The sequence below is a fragment of the Aptenodytes patagonicus genome, chromosome 12, assembly GCF_965638725.1.
Source record: "Aptenodytes patagonicus chromosome 12, bAptPat1.pri.cur, whole genome shotgun sequence".
In the NCBI taxonomy this organism is placed as follows: Eukaryota; Metazoa; Chordata; class Aves; order Sphenisciformes; family Spheniscidae; genus Aptenodytes; species Aptenodytes patagonicus.
The window spans coordinates 7,327,939-7,345,268 of NC_134960.1; the positions used below are offsets into that span (position 1 = coordinate 7,327,939).

General features: G+C 54.4%; 1 protein-coding gene and 1 pseudogene across 1 annotated transcript in view; both read right to left on the bottom strand.

Moving 5' to 3' along the window:
* Nucleotides 1-4,296: 4,296 nt before the first annotated feature.
* LOC143166213 (melatonin receptor type 1B-like) lies at nucleotides 4,297-7,291 on the bottom strand (annotated as a pseudogene).
* Nucleotides 7,292-9,091: 1,800 nt separating this feature from the next.
* Nucleotides 9,092-17,330, bottom strand: part of FAT2 (FAT atypical cadherin 2) — a 59,603-nt gene continuing 51,364 nt past the window's right edge. Inside the window, exons 21-24 of the mRNA XM_076350426.1 lie at nucleotides 16,727-17,168; nucleotides 14,048-14,201; nucleotides 11,518-12,110; nucleotides 9,092-10,688 (exon numbers count right to left, since the gene is read on the bottom strand). Coding sequence (XP_076206541.1) covers nucleotides 10,156-10,688; nucleotides 11,518-12,110; nucleotides 14,048-14,201; nucleotides 16,727-17,168 — 1,722 coding nt within the window. The 3' untranslated portion in view covers nucleotides 9,092-10,155. The remainder of the gene's footprint in view (nucleotides 10,689-11,517; nucleotides 12,111-14,047; nucleotides 14,202-16,726; nucleotides 17,169-17,330) is intronic.

The window sequence follows — 17,330 nt, forward strand, 5'->3', positions numbered from 1 at the left end:
GCTGTGGCAGAAAAGTCTCCTCAAAGTATGCAGACTGATGGGGAGTGTGGTCCCCAGAGGGGGATCCAAGGCCACCTGAACCCCAGCGCCGGAGGAGCGACTGAGCACAGGCAGCTGCTGGTGGCTGGGGTATTTCTGACCATGGAGAGTCACCGTGGCCGGATCCACAGCCATCCTTTCTTCCAAGGGTTGAGCGCCACAGGGCTGCACCCGTTCCATGAAATGGCTTTGCTGAGGCTGCCCCTTCCCAGGTGTCATTTAGCAAAACATCATCTCTGTTGCCTTTGCCCTCCCCTGCGCTGCGGCTGCCAGCCAAGGCGACCCCGAGGAGTTAAAAGTCAAAAAGTCTAAAGGAAAATATCATCACTGTTTTTTGTGCTGCTTCTGACGCTGGGAAAAATAATTTGGGTTCGCCTTATGGGAAAAAGCGGTGCGTGTTGCTGAGAAACTGTGGCACTCTTGGAGCAAGGGTGGGAAGCCGGCAAGGTGACAGCCTGCCTAGACCCCTCAGAAACCTGCCCTGACCCTGAGCCAGCAGCAGCGCTGGGTCCCCACCCCGATACCACTCATGCCAGGGCTCATGCCATTCCACTCTGCTGAAAATGCCAGAGAGCAAAGGCAGAAACTGGGGTTTATGAGCAGGAAACAGGGGCAGAGCAGGTGAGCTCCATCTTTTCCTTTGGCCGTAAGAAAATGCTGCTCCCCCAGCAAGCCTGGGGGTCGCAACCTACTCTTCACAATGTCCCGTCAGCAGGCCAGGGAATGAGCCTGCCGTGGGGACCTGGCTGCATTTAGAGTTTTATTAAAAATAGCCACAGGGAACTGCAAAGCTCACAAGTCCATCCCGGCAGAGGAAAGCTGGGCTGGGGACCTGCACAAGTGCAGCCAAGTGCTCCCTCCCCTGGCTTTAATTTGGGATTAAGCCCAGCTGTGGCGGGGTAACAGGGCTGGGGTGGGAGGTCTGGCCATGCCAGGTCATGCTCGTCCTGCAGCCGGCAGTTCAGGCAGGAAGGAGGCTGTCCTGCTGTTCCCTTCTCAGCCCCTCTTCGTGATGAGCCCCCCGCGAGCCAGCAGGTAGGTTGCTGTGGTATCCCTGGGGTGTTTGGGGGAGCGGGGTGAGTCCCTGGCTTGGGACACAGAGCTGGTGGCAGGGTTTGCAGCCCAAGGTGCTGGGGCAGCGTAAACGTCGGGTGGTCAGACTAGGGGTTCGGAGCAGCGTGCTGTGTGCTCTACCGGTGGCTTTCCCTTCTCTTGCTGCTCGTGCTGCCCCTGCCCAGAGGCGGCCCCGTTCCTGGGCCTGGCAGAGGTATTGCTGTGCTCCGTCTGCAAAGTGCTGTAGGGTAATTGAGGCCGGCAGGGACCTTGGGAGGTTTCTCCTCCAGCCTGAAGCAACTGTTGGAATTACAAAATAAGCTTTTTACTCTCCCATCTCCCTCAGGATCTCTCATGTGTTTCTCCACACAACCCATCGATGTCTGAGCTTAGAAACGCTGTGCCCAAATTAATGTGCGGGGATTGTGCTCTTTTAGGATGAAGGTGTTGAAAGGGATTTACGAAGTAAAGCCAAACAGCTAAAATATCAGTCCTAATCCAGGCAGGGACTGATTTCTGCTGAGCAGAGCTGGCTCTCAAAGGAGGAGGCTGTGTTTCCTTGCAAACCTCAGGGTAACTCAGCTCCTGGGCCAGCCGGCTGTGGGGCTGGTTCCAGTTCGTATCTGGGCTGTCCAGTGAGAATGTCCCTGTGTGTCCCAAATGCAACCCCCCTTCCGTGATTTTGGTCCCAGAAGGGGATGTGAATAGCAGGTTTTTTCACATGTGCTGATTGTCTGAGCCAAGGGTCTTTATTTGGGCGTCCCAGGCCTCCCTGTGTTTGTGCCCTTTCTTGTGTGCCCTCCCCCAGTTCAGCACTAAGGCACCCAGCAGTTGAGAGAAAGCCAAAAAGTTGAGGCTTGGGCCAGTAAGTGCTGGGGGAGTGGTTTCTGGGATGGGGTTGGTGGGAGGTATAATACTGATGATGTTGGGGGCTGTGGGGGTGTGGTGAGTACATAAGACTCGGCGATACCCCGTCACTGGTGCCTGGGAGCGCTGCTGTATGGAAGGGTCCTGCTGAACCTCTCAGGCACAACCCTGGTGTGTTCCTAGTGCTGCTGCAGCAAAAATGCACCGAGAGTGTTTCAAGAAATGACTTTTGTTTTATTCTGGTCTGGGGAGAATGAGCAAGCAGGAGATTTCACATGTCTTTGCTCTTAGGAGCAACAAATGAAGAACAGGTAAACTGGGGCTGCATGAATTTACTGTGAAGGCTGTCCCACCCCGTTGGCTATAGGTGCTTGGCAGCCATGGAGGGAGAACCTGGCCAGGAAGAGGTCTGGGGAGACTGAAGCAAACCTCTGTGTGCACCCACCTACTGCACTCAAACAGTGGTTCAGGGCTCCCAGATGATGCTCTGGTCCTCGTTGTGAGCAAGAAATTGCATGATCTCCCCTCCTACCCCTGTGTGTTAGTGCTCTGAGGTGTTCCCACTTGTACTGCCAGTATGTTTAGCCTGGAGAAGAGGAGGCTGAGGGGAGACCTCATCGCTCTCTACAACTCCCTGAAAGGAGGTTGTAGTGATGTGGGTGTCGGTCTCTTCTCCCAAGTAACAAGTGATAGGACGAGAGGAAACGGCCTCAAGTTGCGCCAGGGGAGGTTTAGGTTGGACGTGAGGAAAAATTTCTTTACTGAAAGAGTGGTGAAACATTGGAACAGGCTGCCCAGGGCAGTGGTTGAGTCACCATCCCTGGAGGTATTTAAAAGATGTGTAGATGAGGTGCTTAGGGACATGGTTTAGTGGGCATGGTGGTGTTGGGTTGACGGTTGGACTCGATGATCTTAGAGGTCTTTTCCAACCTTAATGATTCTATGATTCTATTTCCTTTCAACTGCTGTATGATACACTTACAGACACACAGGATGGGCTGATATCCACCAATGTGCTACTCCCTCGCTCTAGCGTAGCATGCTGGCATCTTCCCGACAGGGCTGTTGAATAACTGAGTGTTTTGCTATGATTTCTCCATTGCCATCTGGGTGATGGCATAACTGCTGGATGCTCATGTGCAGCCAACAAATATGCATCTCCGGGCAAAGTGTGGTAAGGGAAAGGCAAGAAGGTGCTCTGTCCTGCATGATTCTCTGAGGACCTTGGAAGAGGTGTCTCGCCCTCCTAGCTGCTGCCACCAGCTGAACATGAGGCTTGGTGTTGTGCTGCGGGGCGAGCAGGCTGCAATAGCGACGGGAAAGGACAGCAAAGAGGGTTGGGGCAGGTTACCTGGGGTCAAAATACCTTGTTCCATCCTGCAAACTGGATTTTGTGCTTACAACCTCCCGTTTCCTTGTGGTCGTGCTTCTGCTGCAGAAGACCAGAGAGTACAGGATTAGAAGGGAGCTTTTTCAAAATGACACGTGGATCTCTGCAGGCCAGCTGTGGCTTAGGCTCACTTATGATTCCTGGCCATGAAATACATTCAAAAGGTGGTGTAAAACCTACCTTCCTTTGTGGTCGCAGGTGCATGCACAACTCATGGCTGGAGGCAGAGAGAGGTGGGAATAAGCAGTCTGGAGCATATGAGGGCTAAGAGGAGAGCAGCCTCATACGTTTATCTTATGAACTTGTTGCAAATACAAGTGGAGGGGTTCCTATTGCTGGACAGCCCTCTGCTATCGGAAGGATAGAGCTGACAGGTTGTTCCATACCTCCCCTCTCTGCTGTCCAGGGATCCATTGTACCAACACCGACCCTCCATCACCACATAACCAAGGGGCTGAGTGGGACTTGGACATTTCTTCTTTCTCAGGTATTGGCAGAGGCGAGGGTAAAGCAAAGAACAAGGCAGCTCTGTGATCTCTTCAGGAGTGCGTGCTCCTAATGCTTAACCCAAGGCTCACAGGGTCTAGTCTTCTCTGAGGTGCATAATTGTCCATAAATGCTCTTAAGGTCTTAAAGACTTGATGAATAACAGAGAAATGAAGGTGGAAAGAAAATCCTTAAGGGTTCAGATGATTGGCTGAACCCTTCTGCAGGTTGCTTGCTCTGCCGTCCTCAACATCCCCCTCCAACAGAGCACTGTGACACATGGTGGCCTGAGCTGCTCCTGGTGTGAACCATGTTTTGGTGGAGATGCGTTGTTCGCTCTCCTCCCTTAGCTCTGGCTATGCTCTGTTTGTACATCCCTGATAAGGAAGCAAAGGATTGGTGTGTCTAGCTGCATGTGCTTAGATGGCATCACCTTTCCCTCCAGGCTCAGTCCTCTGGGATTAGCCTCCATCAGTCCTGTATGCCAGCTGGAACACAGTCAGCATGATCCTCTTGTACTCCTTCCTGAAGTTCTGGTTCATGGCCCCATAAATCACCGCATTCAGGCAGCTGTTAAAGTATGCCATGAAATAGCTGGAGGTGAAGAGCCATTCTGGGATCAAGGAACCCAAGGATGGTTTCACAGCCACTGCAAAGCCAATGAAGTTTAATAGTGCCCAACATACAGCGAAGAGTACAAAGACCACAAACCTGGTTAAAGAGGTTCTGGGAATCATGGGGCTTCATGGATGTCGGGCTTCACCCTGCGCTGTACCTGGATGACAAGCACCTGTATCTTCAGGTAGCAGTAGCTGACAATAGGGATGGGTAAGAAGAAGTGGGCCATCACCAAAACGATGGTGTACAGGGCACTGACGGACTGGGCAAAGGTGCAGGAGTACACACGGGAGTCATATTGCAGGGGCTCTACAAGGAGGTTTGGCACGATGGCCAGCAAAGCGAGCACTCAGACCAGTCCCACGTAGCACAGGGCGTTGGTACTGGAGAAAAGCCTGACACACTTCAGGCTGTGGCAGATGTAGCAGTAGCGGTTGATAGCAATGCTGGTGATATTGAAGATCGAGCCAATGGCCCTCATACCCATCAGGAAGCCACTGGTCTGGCAGTGGAGGTAGCCCATCATCCAGCCACCGTGGAAAATAGCCATCAGGATGAGTGGGTATGGATAGAAAGCTGCCAGCAAATCTGCAATAGCCAAGCTCAGCACAAAGGCATTGCCTGCAGGGGAAGAGAGAGGGAAGAAGTTATAACTAATGGTTGTAATGCAGCTATCTCTGGCTACACAGAGCTGCTCCAGTGTTACAGTAAACTGTAATGGTACCCAGGATAAGGGGCTTTCTCTCGTCTTCCCACATACCTTGTTCTGACCCTAAATTTGCAGTAGGAGATGTGGCAGAAGGGTGCTGCCCCGTGTTGCGGCTGATGCAAAGCAGAGTTTGGCTACCAGTGAGGAAGAGGGGTGAGAAGTGGGATGCTGGGCTCTGTCTGCTAAATTTAGGATGAAGTAATTTCACCTGAAACTTTCACAGTTGGTGTCTCTTTTTGAAGAGAAGAGTGAACCTGCTTTTTATTAAAAAGCAAGGAAGGTGCTTACGTCCTGGCTGCAATCAGTGTGAATTCACAACATCTTTGGACCACAGATCCATCCCCTCTCGGGTTAACCCCAGAACTATGTTCTACTTCATGTAGGGGTGTGTGTGTGTAAATATAAGTATGTGTATGTATGCATATATTTTTTTTTTTTTTCCTTTTGTAAGCAAATACCAAAAAGCAAGCTCTCTCTGGACTGTTGGTGGCATTGCATTCACCAAAAGGCCAGAAGTTGAAGGATGACCCAAATTTTACGTGCCACCAGGTATGGCACAGCGAAGGTTTGCTGTTTGCCTGGTCTGTGGGAGTAGCTGGTGCCACTTGTGCCTGGTGTGTGAATGCTTGCAGGGTGTGTGACTGTGTCACTATTAAGAGTCACAGAAGAGAGGAGAGGCAGGAGAATGTGGGGTGCAATGTATAAGGGGTCGGTTGAAGGCATGTAAAGAGGAGCCAGGATTTGGAGTCTCTGAACTGGGGCTGCAATAGAATTGAATCCAACAAACCGCAGCTGATCAGCAATGCTGGGTTGTCCTCATGTGAGTACACGAGCTGCAGGACAGATCTGGGCTTGAGTTGAGGAACTGGCAATCCTTACTTGGGATAACTTCAGGGCAAGAACACCAGCTAGTGGGAGATGCGGAGCTGGGAAAGGAAAGGCAGGCAATGCTTGTGGCTGCTTTCCCCGCCTCCCCCTCCTCCCCGCTCCCACTCCGATAACTTCCTGGGAGTTACAGGTGAGTGAAATGCAGGCTCTGTGCTCTGCCATTTGGTGCTAGGAAAGGACCAAGCATGATGATGAAGAGGCAGCAGTGGGAGTCCAAAGGTTACGGCTGATTTCACATGTGCATATCCTAAGAGATGAACTCGAGTTTGGGCTCAGCTGGGTGCAGCCAGCAGCACACCGCGCATTGCTGCCCGGCTGCGGCATCCGCAAGGCTGATGCACTGGGTACCCGGTCCCGGGGCATCCCTCCCTCCCAGCATGGGGAGCCGGGCTGCTCACCCGCCTTCCGCAGCTTCTTGTTCTTGAGGACGGAGGCGATGACCAAGCTCTTGCCCAGGATTTCATCTGTGATGGTGATGATGAGCGTGAGGGCGAATGCCCAGTGGGGTAGGGCAGCGTGTCCCCCCCCCGCCAGCCAGCCAAGAGATTCCCCTGCCCTGCGCTCCCCTCCATGCTGGGCCGGGGCCGTGCAGGGTTGGCAGCCGCTCCAGACTGCTTCTCCTGGAGGAGGAAGAAGAGGAGCGGGGAGGAAACATCCCTTCAAGCCTGCTCCCAAAGTTTGCAGCTCTCGGGCCTTGCCTGCTTCCTCTTCTCCCCTCCCAGCAGCTCTCCTTTACCCCAGGGCACCCTGTGGACCTTCTGGGAGTGTTTCTGGGGTGCTGCAGGGTGCAGGCAGGGACCCTCCCAGTTGCTGGGGTCCCACGGCAATCCCTGGATGGCCAAGCTCTGCTGCAGCCAGCAGGAGCTCAGCGTTTGCCCGCTTCTGGGCTAGGGGAGTTAATTTGCTCTGGGAGCATCTGCTAAACCAGTGCCCTTCACCCGTGGCGTCAGGCCTTGCAAAGTGCCCTTCTGCCTCTGCGTGGGGCTGGCCCTGAGGGATCCCCTTTTGGGGTGCGGCTGCAGAGCCAGAGGCTGCTGGAGCAGCAGCCTGCAGCTGGGGTCCTGCCTTTTCCCCAAGTAGGCTGATCTCTGGGCAGGGGACACTGAGGCACTGCCCTGGGCTGGCACGGCCCCCCCTCATCGGTCACCCTGGGGGTCACTTGGCCCACGCAGCGCTTTGCCCCCTGCAGATGTTGGCCCTTGGAGGCACTGCTCCCCAAGTCCTCCCTTTGCCATCTCCATGGTGATAGCTAATGACATCACTGACACTCAAAGCATTGCTGAGCTTTAGTGATGTCATCAGCTGTTGCTGGGGGAACTCTGAGATGAGTCCTGCTCTCCAGTTGACAACGAGCCCTTCCAGAGGAGGCTGCCTGGTGTGCGTGGGGGAGTGACAGCAGTGGTGAGCCCAGGATTCTTGGTTAAAAAAAAAATTGTCAAAGTGCATGAGAGCTTTGAGAGGTAAAACAGGCAGTGCTTCGGGGGGCTGTGGGGGGGCTGACGGGTGCTGGAGGAGTGGCAAGCGGCCCTGATGCCCAGGGGATGCTTGGGCAGGGGAGTGGGGCTGTGGGCAGGGTGCTGGGGCTGGCTGCTGTGTCCCACAGAGCCTGTGCTGGGTGTGTTTTTCAGGTTAACCAGGTGATAGTCATCTCCTTAAGGGCTGTGGCTTTACTTTCAGAAATGAGATTAATTTCTGTTTTCCCAAGTGTGTTTGGTTGGGGATGGGAATCAAGGCGGGGCTTGGATTTGGGTCCTTTCAACCCCTTTGCTCCTGAGCTAACAGATATGGGAGGCTCATGCCTTCCCGAAGTGAGGCAGGCTACCATGGGTCTGCCTCCTTCCTCTGGCCCTTCTGGGATCCTCAAAGATGTGTTGAACTTGCTGTCTTGGTACTTCTCTGAAGGCTTAAAAGGCTGGGGGTGCTGGTGTCCAAAATAAGCTGCTATTCCCTGGGCTGCCCTTGGCTGGAGCTAGGCAGGGATGTCCTATTTACAAGGTGTGGCGGGTTGACCCCCTCCTCAGCTGGACAGGGGAGAGAAAATATAACTAAAGGCTTGTGGGTCGAGATAAGGACAGGGAGAGATCGCTCACTAATTACCATCACAGGCAAAACAGACTCAACTTGGGAAAAATTAATTTAATTTATTACCAATCAAATCAGAGTAGGATAATGAGAAATAAAACCAAATCTTAAAAACATCTTCCCCCACCCCTCCCTTCTTCCTGGGCTTAACTTTACTCCCGATTTTCTCTACCTCCTTCCCCTGAGCAGCACAGGGGGACGGGGAATGGGGGTTGCGGTCAGTTCATCACATGTCTCTGCTGCTCCTTCCTCCTCAGGGGGAGGACTCCTCACACTCTTCCCCTGCTCCAGCGTGGGGTCCCTCCCACAGGGTGCAGTCCTTCAGGAACAGACTGCTCCAGCATGGGTCCCCCACGGGGTCACAAGTCCTGCCAGCAAACCTGCTCCAACGTGGGCTCCTCTATCCGCGGGTCCGCAGGTCCTGCCAGGAGCCTGCTCCAGTGCGGGCTTCCCACAGGGTCACAGCCTCCTTTGGGTGCATCCACCTGCCCCGGCGTGGGGTCTTCCACGGGCTGCAGGTGGATATCTGCTCCACCGTGGACCTCCACGGGCTGCAGGGAGACAGCCTGCCTCACCATGGTCTTCACCATGGGCTGCAGGGGAATCTCTGCTCCGGCTCCTGGAGCACCTCCTCCCCTTCCTTCTTCACTGACCTTGGTGTCTGCAGAGTTGTTTCTCTCACATATTCTCACTCCTCTCTCCGGCTGCAATTGCTGCAGTGCAGTTTCTTTTTTTTCCCCTTCTTAAATACATTATCACAGAGGCGTTACCATCATTGCTGATGGACTCAGCCTTGGCCAGCGGCGGGTCCGTCTTGGAGCCGGCTGGCATTGGTCCTGTTGGACATAGGGAAAGCTTCTCAGAAGCCACCCCTGTAGCCTCCCTGCTACTAAAACCTTGCCACATAAACCCAATACACAAGGGAATCCCTGAGTTATCGAGTAAAATCATAAGAGTAAAAAAATCCAAACTCTTTTAATACTTTCCAAAAATCAACAACAAAAAAGTTACATCAAACAACCAACCAAAGAAAATCTCTCATGAAGAAACGATACATTCCCAAGCACGAGCACATACAGGCAAACCCATGCTCGATAGCCTCGGTGCCCCGTCTCAGGTAGGAAACACCATGCAGTGCTGGCCAGTCATTCTGGGATACACCGGGGAGCCCCAGCTGGGTGGCAGGACCATGTGCTGCTGCATTCAGCATGGGACTGCGACAGCCACGGGGACACGTCTCTGCTCGCATCCTTGGGGCAGGGTCTCCCTTACTCCCACGAGTGCAGCCCAACTGGGCAGGGGTCTTGCTTTGCTGCTAGCTGCACTGGTTTGAGTCTGCGGGTGGTTCCTGGTGCGACAAAGCCTGTTGCTTGGTTTTTCTACAGAAATTAACTTCCCCCCCCCCCCCTTGGACTTCTGTTGGCCAAGTGAGGGACATGCTGACAGGACCAGCTGCGTTCCCTCATCTCTTTCCCTGTGTGGGGGAGCAGACATGGAAGAGGGTTTGCATCAGCTGATCCATTCCACCGGGCAAACTGTTGGCTCAATGCAAGCCCTTGGAGCCAGAGCTGGGGGCAGGGAGCCTCTGTTGTCCCACCTGGGGCACTCCCAGGCTGTGCATCGCTAGTCCTTTTGCACCTTCTCCACCACAACTGCTGCCATGCCTGCAGTGCTTGCCCTCCTCCTCCTCCTCCCTGCGGCCGGGGAGTCTGGGGTGGGAGGAGATGGCACTCTGTGGTCCTGCGCGGTGTCAGAGGAAGTCCCCTTGGCAAGGAGGCAGGCTAGTCATTGGCATTCCAGGAGCATCCTCCGTGTCCCAGCAGTGGCTGGAGCGTTTCCCCTCCGTTTGCACCGTGGAGGGCAGCGGGGGGAAAGATCCAGCCAAATTACAACCCAGCCGTGCAGGGGGAGATGCCGCAAGCTGGGAGGGGGACACGTAAGCCTCCCTTCGGTGGCATGTGCCAGCCCCCTGCACACTGTTCTGCGTGGAGATGTGCTTCTCATCTCGAGGATGAGCACCCCGTTAAAACATCACCTCCTCGCAGCTCCCATAGTCGCTCTCCACCATGTCGGAGCCCTCGTAGTTGGGGGGTGGAAGGGGCTGGGCTCGGATGCTGGGCTGGTGGCCCACCTCGCAGTCCGCGTAGGAGGGCTGGGCCACACTCAGGCGCATGCTCACCCGTTTGTAGCCGGGGTCGGGCTGGTATGGGATGCCCTCGCCCTGCACCAGCTGGGCTGGGTAGTAGCTGATGGCCGTATATTCGTTCTGGCACTGGGAGGCTCCCATGTCCACGGGGCTGAGTGGCAAGAAGTCCTCCAGGTTCTGGTTGCTGTAGCGGGGCGGGATGGGGGCCCGCTTGTTGCTCTGGTCCAGCGGGAAGGGAAAGCCCCCGTAAAGAGCGACTGGCTCCGCATCTGCAGGTGGAGGGGGCGGTGGGGGGAGAGGAGGGTGGGAGGAGGACGCGGGGGGGCCTTGAATGATCTCGTAGTGGGAATATTCCTGGACATCTGATGACAAGTACCGGGGGGGCCAGTAGGTTGTTTCTGCTGGGTAGACTGGAATAAAACAGAGTTGTATTAGCTGCAGTTCAAGCTGTTGTTTTCCCCCTTTCCCTCCCGCTAATTCCTTCTGTAGACTCAGCCTGCAGGAGATGTGGCAGACCAGGGAAGAGAGGAGACATGAGGACAGGGGAGTTGTAGTTGCTGCTTTGGGAATTGAGGGGACCTGAGGGTACCCCTGGCTGTGCCGGGGCAGTGTTTGCACCGGCGCATCCCCTGCTCTAGCACCCAAAAGACACACTTCATCATGCCATCTGGATGCGAGAAGCTTGCATGATGAAGGGATGGGGGCAGAGCAAGTGATCCACTGGATCTCTCCCTTTCTCTGTAGTTACTTGGGTGAACTCTCTTCTAACAGCATCCTTTGGTGATGAACTCCTGCGTGGGGAGAAAGCAGTAACCTTGCTGTCCGGGGCCCTGCAAGGTGTTTCCCTGAGGGTGTGATCCCTCTGCCTAGGAGCATTGATGTAAATGCCTCCACTAAAACTCACACTGACTTTTAGGTTCTTAATTTTTTCCCCTTAGCTTCATTATTCTCTTTTATAGGGTCTTTTGACCCAGGATGTGTGGGAATCCAGGCTATGCATTAATGGTTTCCCTGCTGATTGTGTACGAGACTGAGCAAGTTAAAGCTGAAAACTGGGATGTACTGGTGAGCAGGGAGGGAAAAGGCAATAAAGGACCTATAGCAGGGCTTGGGCAACATTTGCCTGTGCTTTGCTTGGCTTTAAGCAATGCTGTTGGTCCCTCAAGTTTGCAAACCTGCGATCCACTTCACAGGGGGAAGAGGGATGTGTAAGAGCAAGAAAATGCTGTGGCTACTGACCCATCTCCTCCCTGGCCCAGGTGCACTTGATGAAGGACTCATTGTCAGAGTTGGAGGGGGGTGCAGCGGGGGGCAGGTTGGGTGCCACGCTGCACACGATGGTGCCCCGGTGCTTTGGGGCATTGGCCGAGTTGAAGGTAACAAACTCGGGGGTGCTGGTGGGTTTGCGCTGCTCTGGCGTGGCCCGGTCCAGGTTGTTGTGTGCTGCATCGCTGAGGATGTTGAGCTCGATGGGTGGCACGGCTTGGGTGCCCACACCCACACTCTTGGAGAACTCACTCTTGGAGAGCAGGTCGGGGTCCTCCCGGGCCACGGGCTTGTGTGCTTTGGCCCGGTGGCAGTAGCGCTTGCGGATGAACACGAAGGCCACGACCAGGATGGCCACCCCCAGCACGCCGGCTACGATCGCCGCGATCTCCTCGGGGCCCACCGCCCACTGCGTGGGCACAATGGCAGGGGTGATGATGGGCTGTGTGCAGTAGTCCCCCTGGTAATCCGATGGGCAGATGCAATGGACGGAGCCCTGGTTGCTCACACAGCGCCCTGCGTTTCGGCATGGGTTATCTTGGCACTCCTCGGCCAGCTTCTCGCACCTGTGGTGGGGACAGGATGGAGACGACCACCATTAGCCTGGGGATGCAGCTAAAACTGCGTAATCCTATTCAGGGCCAAGGATGCTCCATCCTGGTCTGCTCTCCCTCTCTTGCTAGACTTGTGCTACCTGCCTCTCCTGGCAGAGGACCGTGATCCTTGAGTATAAAGTGACACTTTTCAGGAGACCATGTTTTACAGGATGGTCCTATTTTTCAGTCATGTGCAACAAATTAAAATGGGGGGGCTTCCTGCCTCAGAGGAGTATTTGGAGTTTCTAGGGCTGACACTGCATAGAGAGATGCTCCCATCCTGTTAAATTAGGGAGCCCAGGCTCACTCTGAGATGTCTTAACCTCTTATGAAGTCTCATATGTCCTCCAGGCTCTGTGGGGTCTCAGGGTGATCAGTAGATGTCTGCAGCTTGCAGCAAACATTTGGGGAACATCTAGCCTGAGAAGTGGTGAATGGGCATCCTTGTTGGAGAGGCTTTTTTGGAATTTTATGGAGCATCTGCAGAACTGAGACTGGATTTCTGATTCTCTGTCCTGCTCCACCCCATACAACCTAAACATTCCCCAATAGTACAGGGGACCTTTCCTTCCAACAGTAATGATCTCCCCATGCTAGGGGGAATATGCAATACTTTGTTGGCTTTCCTTCCTTTTTTTTTTTCTTGTTACTGAACAAACTCTGTGAGGTTTGGGCTCCTCCTGTTTCTTAGTCAGTGTTTTAGGATGTGTGAGCTGGTGCGTGCAACATGCACCCACAGGCTCTGGCTGGACGACCGGTGATTTCAGATATTACATTGCCACCTAATGCTCAGCTACATACTTATATTCCAAGAGTTGCACAAATAATTCCTGCCTTTGCATTGATTCAAAGGACCGCTGTTCATCCTGGCTAAATGACTAAGGCAGAAGGATGAACTGGACGTGATGCTGCTTGAGCCTGTGCTGGGCATCGCTCATCAGGCTGGGCTGGAGGCAGGGCAGGGGGCTTGGAGGGGGTGCGTGGCTGCGGCGCGTAACTGCTGAGCAGCAGAGCAGCCTCTGGGCCTGGGTTAATTCTCTAGCTGCAGGTATTTGGCAAGCATGCACTGACATTTCATATATGGGAAGCGTATCCAAGCTGTAACACTGATGGTGAGAACGTCAAAGTGATATGAACCGTAGGGTTCAGGGCCAAAGCCAAACACTCCAACACCTCGTGATAACGGGGGTCCATAGGCTATCTGACAGGAGAGGGGGAATGGCATCCTGCACCCTGCTTTTCAGCGTAGCCCAATATCCTGAACTGAGGTTTGAATTGGATGAATCGTGGCTGTGACCTGTGACAGAAATTCCCTTTGGATGAGCCCTGCAGAGCTGGTCCGGGGCAGAAACAGCCCCTGTAGCACCCAGGGTGGGTGTCCCAGCTACCGAGGGAGGGGGCAGCTTGCAACTGTGCTAGCCAGCCTCCCCCCAGCCTCAGGGCATTCTCCTGCCACCCAGTGCAGTGCCTGCCCACACCCTGCCCCCAGGCAGCCCTGGCCTCAAGGAGGATGCCACCATCGCAGCCGAGCTCATCACACACCACGGGGAGGAGCAGCGTGTGGGGAGAGACTCTCCCCTCGCAAGCAGAGGCTTTGAACCTGCACCAAGCATAACATCTGCAGGCATTCAAAGCATCTGTGAAGAGAGGAGATTTTTTTTTTTTTTTCCCTTCCTGCTCAGAGGAGATGGGAACAGAGGGGCAGTGACCGCATGATGGCAGAGCTATTTATGCCCTGGTCTGCTCAGCTCTGCCTTTGGACACTTCCCTGCTGCAATGCTCATGCAATTTGCACTTAAAGCCAGAGTGTCCGGTGAGCTCCAGAAAAGTGCAATGCTCATTGGCAGAGATCATGTTTTCAGCCCACCGTGGGAGATCACCCGGCCTGAAGCTTGCCCAGACCTTACCTTTCACCCAGGTACCAGTCAGGGCAGTGGCAGGAGTAGCCAGTGGAGGAGAGGGTGCAGGTTCCCCCATGCAGGCAGGGCTTGGACTCGCAGGGACTGTCCCCTAGTTCACAGCGCTCACCAGAAAACAGCCCGGGGCAGATGCAGGTGTAACCTGGAGAGGGTGAGACAGTGCCGTGAAGAGACTGTATCCACATGGAAGAATTAGCAAGAACAGGAAGGAGCAGTGCCTGGTGCTGATGGCACCCACAGAGGGCTCAATCTGGCTACCTAAGCATAGGTACTTGCTGCCACAGGAGGCTGTTGGGCACCCAAGCCAACCACGGAGGGCTGGTGGGTATGTTACAGGACCTGGAACACTTGCTGAAGGCTGGCCACTCTGGGGCAATGCAATGGCACTAGAGAGCTATTTAAGCAACGAGTCAAGCCTGTCCTTTCCTGACACAGACCCTCTCCTGCCAGGGATGTATTCAGGGCACAGCTTTATTGCATGGAGAAGCTGGGGCACAAATTCAGGTTAAAGGAAGGGGAGCCTGGCTGGCTGATTCACAGTTTCTGACTCTTGTAAATGCAATCCTCTGTAACTTATTGTTCTCTGAAGTCTTTGGTCCTGCGAGTTCTCGTGGTATGAAGCGCCTGTCTCAACAAGTCGGGTTTCTCTTGCCTACAGGAGGTGTCTGGTTGCAGCCAGAGAGAAACCTGGGGACTTGGAGGGGGCTGCTGCTGTTTCTGTTTTTGGCTGCTGTTTAGTGTAGCCCTAAGCATGGGAATGTCCCTGGCTGTGCTGAGCTCCTGCTAGTCACTTGGCTGGTGGTGCCGTGTGGGAAGTTCAGAGTTTCCACCTTGCAGTACACTTGAAAAGTCTTTGCTACTCGTCCACAAGCAAAACATCCCTGCTTTAGAGCACATACTGAACAAATGCAGACCTGTTTCCACACGTGTGTTACTGGTTGTACAACAAGGACATGTTGACGCTCGCACAGCAGGTGCTGGACATTGCCTGTAGGGCTATGTGTGCCCAAACATACGTGTTCCTGGATTCGGGGGTTCACATGTGTTTGCACCTGTGGTCCTGAGCGCTGTGGTTGATGTGGTGGCTGGTCTGGCTTTGACCCTTTCCACACAAATGCGTTCTCACGCGGCCACGTGGCTTACCCAGGCTCGCTTGCACAGACGTGTCTTTGCCTGTGCATGTAATCCCATGCCTGAGATCCCCAGGCAGAGTTTTGCATAAACTCGCACTGCATGCCCATGGTCTCCAGGACTGAGCCCACAATGCTCAAGGAAGCCAAGCACCCAGGATAAACTCACAAACTAAATGTCCCTTGAGCAACCCCTTCCCTGCAGTTGTGTCCTGCCTGTTTCTGGCTGGGGCCGTGTCCCACAGGCTCTTTCCTGGGCAGCTGGGCCATTTGAGGGAGAAGTTGATCACCTTGGAAGGAAATTATGGGAAAGGTACTGGATGATTATTAGATTATCAGTGAGGGAGTGATTTTCCTCCTTCCTCCTCCCATTGTATGGGAGCAATGGTGATGCTCCAAGCAAGCAGGTGATGCCTTGACTTAGAACAGAGATGAGTTTTCACCTCGTGGGCTGTGAGCCCCTTCCAGCTCAGCCAGAGGGGTTTTCTGTGCGCAGGGTCTCAAAAGTAAGGCTGAGGCACGAGTGCCAGGCTAACTGTTTGGTTTAAATGCACCTCGTGTCAAACAAGTTCACCTGAACCAGGCAGCTGCTGAGTTGACAGGGCTGGGAATCTTGTTCCCAGAGGCCGCGGGCAGGGCAGGAGGGAGGTGTGCTCCCTCCTCAGTCCTTGCTTGCTTGCTGGGTAGGGCGTGGGCTTTGGCAATGGCCCCAAATTGCACAGAGCTGTGGGAGGAGCTCCTGCCCCACACAGCAGCCCGGAAAGCATCCCTCCGCCCCAAGGAAGGGCCAAAGCGCAGACGGTATCTGTCTCGATAGACAGGGCGTTATGGGGCACAGCCCCACTGTGCTGGAAGCTGGGACGTGGGTGTAGGGCAGTGACACAAGGGTGGACATCACTGGGAGTGGTTCCTCCCCGAGAGCCACTGCAAACTAGCCCTGTCCCTGTGATACCGCTCGCTTCGGGGAGACCCTGTGATAGAAGGAACAGGGCAGTGGTGAGACTGTCTTGGGAGAAGCCTGGTACCAAACCTCTGCTGAGCATGTGCACCCCACGTTAGTCTGAGACTCTTGGATTTGAGCTTATGGTTTTCCTGTATCCCTTCCCATAGCCCCGGGGAGTCATTGACTGTAGTGGGAATAGACCAAGATTTTGGCTTGTTTCTGCCCAGATACCATCGCTGCATGATCCCATCTTGCCTGATTCCAGCCTTGATAATGGCTCCTTAAGCAAAGAGGATGCAGAGGGGTGGGTGGAATTTCTACTTGCATTTGAGTTTTTGGCAACGCTGTGCTCTCCTAGGTCATGCACGCTCCTTAGAAACACCCTCCTGCCCTCTGGGCCATGGTCTGCTGATGAGAGCCAGGATGATGATCTCATACCCCCAGCTGCTGGGGGAGTCAGCTATCACTTGAGGTCCCCCAGGACAGGGGACCTCTGATTCTCCTCTGGAGTAGCCCCTCGCATAGGGATGAATGAAGAGGTTGCATCTTTCCCTCCCCTCACTGCTTATTGCTCTGCATGGGATATTCACGTACCTCCTCCATGAGTTTCAGAGCACATCCCGTTGTTGAGGCATGGGTTGCTGCTGCAGGCACCGGTGGGGGAGCAACACTGCTTTATTCCCACCTCCTCCATGACTTCCTTTGATTGCCCTTTCCCGGGCAGGAGAACAACTTCTCTGCCGTTGATTGCAACCACGTCCAGGCAGCCCCTGAACCCCCGCGTGACTCTCTGGGACTGGAGCGGCTGCCGGAGGCCCCCAAAAAGCAAGTCTCGTCTGCCCCGGGAGACACTACAGGTCGCTGGCAGCTGGAGAGAGGTGTTTCCCAGTCCATCGATGAGGAGGCGGACAGACGTGTTCTTCACCTCCAGGAAGACCGAGTGCCACTCACCGTCGCTCACAAAACGTGAGGAGGAGAGGTTCCTAGTGTAGTTCCCCCGGCAGCTGTACCCAAGTTGAGGCACTCCATTAACCATCTGCAAAACACGTCCCAGAAGTCATGGTTAGCTGTGATACAGGTGGCTGCTGTTCATGGAGGCTTTCAACACTTCTGCTGCTTGTTCCCCTCTCTCCCTGCCTAAGCATTGAGAGTCAAGAGGAATCCCAACTTTCAGACTCCAAGAATTACCAGCTAGGCA